Source organism: Suricata suricatta, chromosome 1 (genome assembly GCF_006229205.1).
Source record: "Suricata suricatta isolate VVHF042 chromosome 1, meerkat_22Aug2017_6uvM2_HiC, whole genome shotgun sequence".
Taxonomy (NCBI): domain Eukaryota; kingdom Metazoa; phylum Chordata; class Mammalia; order Carnivora; family Herpestidae; genus Suricata; species Suricata suricatta.
In genome coordinates, this window is record NC_043700.1 from 193,077,211 (window position 1) to 193,082,897 (window position 5,687).

The window sequence follows — 5,687 nt, forward strand, 5'->3', positions numbered from 1 at the left end:
CCCCCCCCCCCGCACCCACATTCCTATTAGCGTTCTCTGGATCTGACTCTTCTAGAGGCCTCCTGGAAGTGGAGTCACAGTGTCTGTCCCTGCGTGACTGGCTTATTTCACTGAGCACAGCGTCCTTCAGGCCCATCCGTGTGCTGGCAGGCGTCAGTGCGTCCTGCCCTTTAAGGCAGTGTGTTTTATGTATTTTTGAGAGAGAGAGAGAGAGGGACAGAGTGCGAGCAGGGGAGGGGCAGAGAGAAAGGGAGACACAGAACCAGAAGCAGCCTCCAGACTCTGAGCTGTCAGAGCCCAACGCGGGGCTAGAACCCATGAACGTGAGATCATGACCTGAGCCGAAGTCAGAGGCCCAACCGACTAAGCCACCCAGGCGCCCCTTTAAATGTTTAAGTTTTACTTACTTACTTTGAGAGAAACAGACAGCTTGAGCAGGGAAGGGGCAGAGAGACAGGAAGAGAGAGAGTCCCAAGCAGGCTCCGCGCTGCCAGCACACAGCCCGACACCGGGCTTGAACTCACAAACCGTGAGATCTGGACCTGAGCCAAAACCAAGAGTCGGACCCTTACCCGACAGCCCCAGGGCGCCCCCGGGAGGGCTGCTGTAAGTCACCTCAGGCCGCCCCCCCCCCCCCCCCGGCTGCGCACAGGCCCCGTGACCCCGTGACACCCACGCCCTCGGTGGCTGCGTGTGGGGAGGCAGATGCCTTTTCAAATTAGTGTTTTTCTTCTTTTTTTTCTTTCAGCTAAACACCCAGTGTTAGGATTGCTGGATCGTGGGATAGTTCTATTTTTAATTGAGGCCCACGCGGTTCTCCCCCGGGGCTGCACTGACTTACGTTCCCACCAACGGTGCTCAGAGGCCCCCTCTTCTCGCCAACGCTGTTTCTTGTCGCCTTGATGCCAGCCGTCCTGACGGGGGAGGCCACTCCTCACTGCGATGCTGTCTCTTCTTATAAGGACACTAACCCGACCAGATCAGGGCTCCACCTCTATGACTTTGTTTAACCTTACCTTTTTTCCATACAGCGCCCCCCAGATGCAGTCACCCTGGGGGTTAGGGCTCCAGAATCTAGATTTGGGGGAGACACTCAGCACACAACACCCCATCCTCCACGGCCTCCTGTACCCTGGCCTACATGTTTTGTCCTCCTTACAACTCTCACCCTCTGACACACTATATTCTTCGTTAAATGTGTCGAGGGTTCGTTGAGTCCAGAGTTCCTGGGTGGGGAGGGGAGGAACTTTGCCCTCAGGGATATTTGGCCGCATCTGGTCAGATTTGGGGCAGAGGCCGAGGGCACTGCCAGCGCCGCACACCGCTCGGGAGGCCCTCTCCACAAGCCCCTTGGCCCAGAGTGTCCCAGGGGGGTGCGGCGGGGGGCGGGTGCCATCTCACCGGGGTGCCCTGATGGGGGTGGGGGCGGTGTCTGCAGCGTCTAGAACTGAGGGCCCTCAGAAGGCACACGTGCGCTGCGGACATGAGGGCAGGGGCAGGAGGGCGGCCTGGGCGGGCACAGAGGGCGAAGCTGGGTCAAAGGGGCGGGTGTGGGGGAGGCTGTGCTTGCTGGGTGACCAGTTAGGAGGAGCCACCTGTGGGATGTGGGAGTGGAGGGGGGTGCAGGGAGGGCATTTGGGGCGAACTGGGCTCCTCCCCTCCCAGCCCCAGAGCCTAGGTCGGAAGTGCTCCGCACAAGGGCGGCCTCTACGTGATACCAGGAAGCTCTGGGAGCACTTTTTTTTTCTTTTTTAAGTAATCGCTACACCCCACATGGGGCTTGAACTCATGACTCTAAGATCAAGAGCACCAATGGAGCCAGCCAGGCGCCCCTGGGAATGAACCCTTTGATGCCGCCCACCCCAACACCCAGAGCCCTCAAGCCCTCCGTTCTCTCCGTGGCTGCCCCCACATTGTGACCAGGGTGTGGGGCTGGGCCCTCGGGAACATCAACAGAGACGGGAGCAGCTGCTTTGGGCTCGCCTGGGGCCCTGCCTGCGACCACGGACCGCCTCCTCCTTCCATAGCAGAGGCCCCCACAGGCCCACCATCCCCAACGCCTAGCAGTCAGGATGCCCTCACCCGGCACCCCTGCCTTCACCTTCCCAGGAGAGAGATAGAGCCACAGGGGTCACGTATGCACACAGACGGAAGAGACCCAGAGGTGACAAAGATGGCGTCACGTTGGCCTGGGGGAGACTGGAGGAGCGGGTCCAAGCGGCAGGGGTCAGGCGTGGCCGTCACGCCGGTGGCGACTCTGAGAGCTGGGCCAGGCTGGGAGCGCAGACGGGGGCTTTGAGGCCCCAAAGGTTAGCTGGCTAAGCTCTGGGACCCGATGCATACACACCAAGTTAAGCAGAAAAGCGACCAAAAGTAAGCCCTGCCTTTCTCTGCATGCCCCCAGGCCTGGGAGTGAGCCCTCCCGAGGTGGAGGGGAAGGCAGAGAAGACCCAGGCGAGGGGCTGTACCTCGGGTGCCTGCTCCTTGGGGGACCGACGACCAATTATACCAATTAATTATACCAATTAATGTGCTAAGAAAATGCAAGCCATGAAATTATTTTAAAATGGTTTTGGACTGGCTACTCATGGCAACCGGCAGAAGTTAATTCAAATGACCCCAGGGAGAAGGTACCTTCATCCTTCGACCCAACCAACGATTCTTCCAGGAACCCGAGCAGCACGTGGGTAAAGCAAACGAGGCATGCACAGGGGAGCAAAGCACCATGAGCGGGGAGAAGCGGTCCACAAATAAGCAAAAATACAAAAATCATCAGACACAGGTTTTTAAGTAGCTGTACTGAAGGAAGGAAGGAGGGAGGAAAGAAACATGGACTATCTCAGGAAACGGGACAGGAAAGGTGACAAATGCAACTTGAAAAAGAACCAAATAAGGATTCTAGAGCTTAACAGTGCAATCCGCAAAACCCAGTTAGCAGGCTTGGCTGCATATGGGACACAGCGGAGAAGAATATTAGTGAACTGGGGGCGCCTGGGGGGCTCAGGCGGTTAAACTTCAGCTCAGCTCTTGATCTGTGCTGATAGCTCAGAGCCTGGAGCTGCTTCCAATTCTGTGTCTCCCTCTCTCTCTGTCCCTCCCCTGCTCATTCTCTGTCTCTGTCTCTCAAAAACAAACGTTAAAAAAAAAAATAACTAGTGAACTGAAAGATCAAAATGCCCAGAATTAAGAACAAACAGATTGGAAGGTTCTGGAAAGGTGGCACAGCGTTAACACCAGAACTCTGTCTCCCCGTCTGGACAACAGCTGCAGGGGCAGAATCTGTCTAATGTGTGGTAGGTGATACTTAGATCGATTTCCACTTTGAGCTCTTAGCACGGTGGCCACTATCTGGCCCCGGCCCCACAGCCGCGCGTGGGTTTCTGGGGCGGCTGGGAGCCAGGGTGGGCTAAAGCCGGCCTGCCCGCCAGATAGCAGGGGTCTGTGTTTTGATGACTGTTTTTGATCACACAGGTGCAGACACAGAGGCGGGTGGCCATCCACCTTGCACCTCCCTCATTGTTGCAAAACCCTTCCCGTCCAGCTGAACTGCTTTCCAGGGGAGCAGAGAGGTGGCACCCTTTACTCCAGCTCACTGGATCTTTTTTCCTTCTTCTGGGAGCCATGGAAGACAAGGACGCTCAGAAACAAGTGCCCAGGAGGGGAAATTGGAAAGTGACCATGCACGTGCAGGGAAGGCACAGACCCAACCCGAGGAGACTTCTGGTTACATCTCAGGTGAATCCTCAGCCCAGAGACAGCCTGCAGCAATTTAAAAACTTAATATACAAAAACAACAACACAAAACAGCAAACCCTGGGGAAGGAGGAACATCTGGTTTTCAGAGTTACCACATTACTATATTCAAATGTTCAGCTTTCAACAAAAAAATCAATCACAAGACATACAAAGAAACAGGAAAGCATCCCACTCAAAGGTATAAAAAATCAACAGAAACTGTCCCTGAAAAAGACCTAATGGCTACTAAAGAAGTTAAAACAGTTGTCTTTAAAGACACCCAAAGAACTGAAGGAGGTTGTGGAGAAAGCCAAGAAAATTCCGTGTGAACAGAATGAAATATCAAAAGAGGGGCACCTGGGCGGCTCAGTCAATCAAGCGTCTGACTCTTGATTTCAGCCCAGGTCGTGATCTCACAGTTCATGAGATTGAGCCCAGTATCAGGCTCTGTGCTGACAGTGGGGCCTGCTTGGGATTCTCTCTCTAAATAAATAAATAAGTAAATAAATAAATATTTTTAAAGTTATTTAAAAAAAAAAGAATGACAGAATTATTGAGTCGAAGGAACAAATAGAAAAAAGATTGAAGAAAAGTGAACAGAGCCCAAGAGACCTGTGGGACACGATCAAGCCGACCAGCACATGCACTGTGGGCATCCTGGAAGGAGGAGAGAAAAAGAAAGGGGCAGAGAGAATGTTGGAAGAAATAATGGCTGAAAACCTCCTAAATGTGATGAAACATAAAAATACAAATCCTGGAGAATCTCGATGAATTCCAAGTAATATGAACTCAAAGAGGTCAGCACCCAAACATACTATAATCCAGCTTTTGAAAGTCAAAGATAAAGAGAGAACCTTGAAACCTTGTATGTACTCATCCCATATAGGGGGTCCTCCATGAGGTCAGTGAGAAGATTTCTCATCAGAAACTATAGAGGCCAGCAGGCAGTGGGCCAATATTTTCAAAGTGCAAAAAGAAAAGGAAAGAAAAGGGAGGAGAGGGGTGAAACGCCTGTTACCTAAGAATCCTGCATCTGGCAAAACTGTCCCTGGAAGGGTGAGGGAGAGATGAAGACTTCCCCAGATAAAGAAAGTCTGAAGGGGATGTGATCACCTCACCTGCCCAGGAAGAAATGCTCAAGGGGTCCTGCAGGGGAGACAAAAGGACACTGGACAGTGTCTCAAAGCCACGTGCAGAGATAACGATCTCAAGCAAGGTGAGCACGTGGGCTGTTACATAGCTGTTGTAACAATCATCTGTAACTCCACATTTTATTTTCTAGTTGATTTAAGAGATTAATGCATTTAAAATAATTTTTGGCTTATATTTGGGGCACTCAATGGATGAAGATGTAATTATGTGGCATCAACAACTGAAAGGGTGGGGACAGAGCTGTAAAGGAGTTTTTGTATGTTGGAGTTACACTGATATAAAGCCAAATTAGAGCGTTAGAACTTTATTTCCATGGGAACCATGGAGAAAATAGCTATAGAATATACACAAAAAGAAGTGAGAAAGGAATTTAACCATTTTGCTACAAAAAAGAATCAACTAAACAGAAGATAATAATGCAGGAAATGCGGGACCAAAAAAAAATCTATAACATACGAAGAAAACAGCAAAATGATGAAGTCCCTCCTTACCAACAATTACTTGAATGTAAATGTAAGTGGATTAAAATCTCCAGTTAAAAGACAGAGACTGGAAGAATGGATAAAAACAAGATCCAAACACAAGTTGTCTACAGGAGACTCACTTGAGATCCAAAGGCACAAACAGATTGAAAGTAAAAGGATGGAAGAACATGCTCCATGCAGACGTCTCCAAAGACGAGCAGGGAAACAGCAGACAAAACAGACCTAAACTCAAAATGGTTACAAGAGACAAAGGACAGAAGCCACTGATGAAATTTCAGTACAAGAAAATACAACAATTACAAACATTCGCACACC

The 5,687-nt window shown here is 51.0% G+C and overlaps 1 protein-coding gene across 1 annotated transcript in view; it reads right to left on the minus strand.

The window, feature by feature from the left end:
- Nucleotides 1-1,199, minus strand: part of C1H4orf48 (chromosome 1 C4orf48 homolog) — a 5,454-nt gene extending 4,255 nt beyond the window's left edge. The window contains exons 1-2 of the mRNA XM_029952617.1: nucleotides 1,017-1,199; nucleotides 842-914 (exon numbers count right to left, since the gene is read on the minus strand). Coding sequence (XP_029808477.1) covers nucleotides 842-914; nucleotides 1,017-1,112 — 169 coding nt within the window. The 5' untranslated portion in view covers nucleotides 1,113-1,199. The remainder of the gene's footprint in view (nucleotides 1-841; nucleotides 915-1,016) is intronic.
- Nucleotides 1,200-5,687: the final 4,488 nt, after the last annotated feature.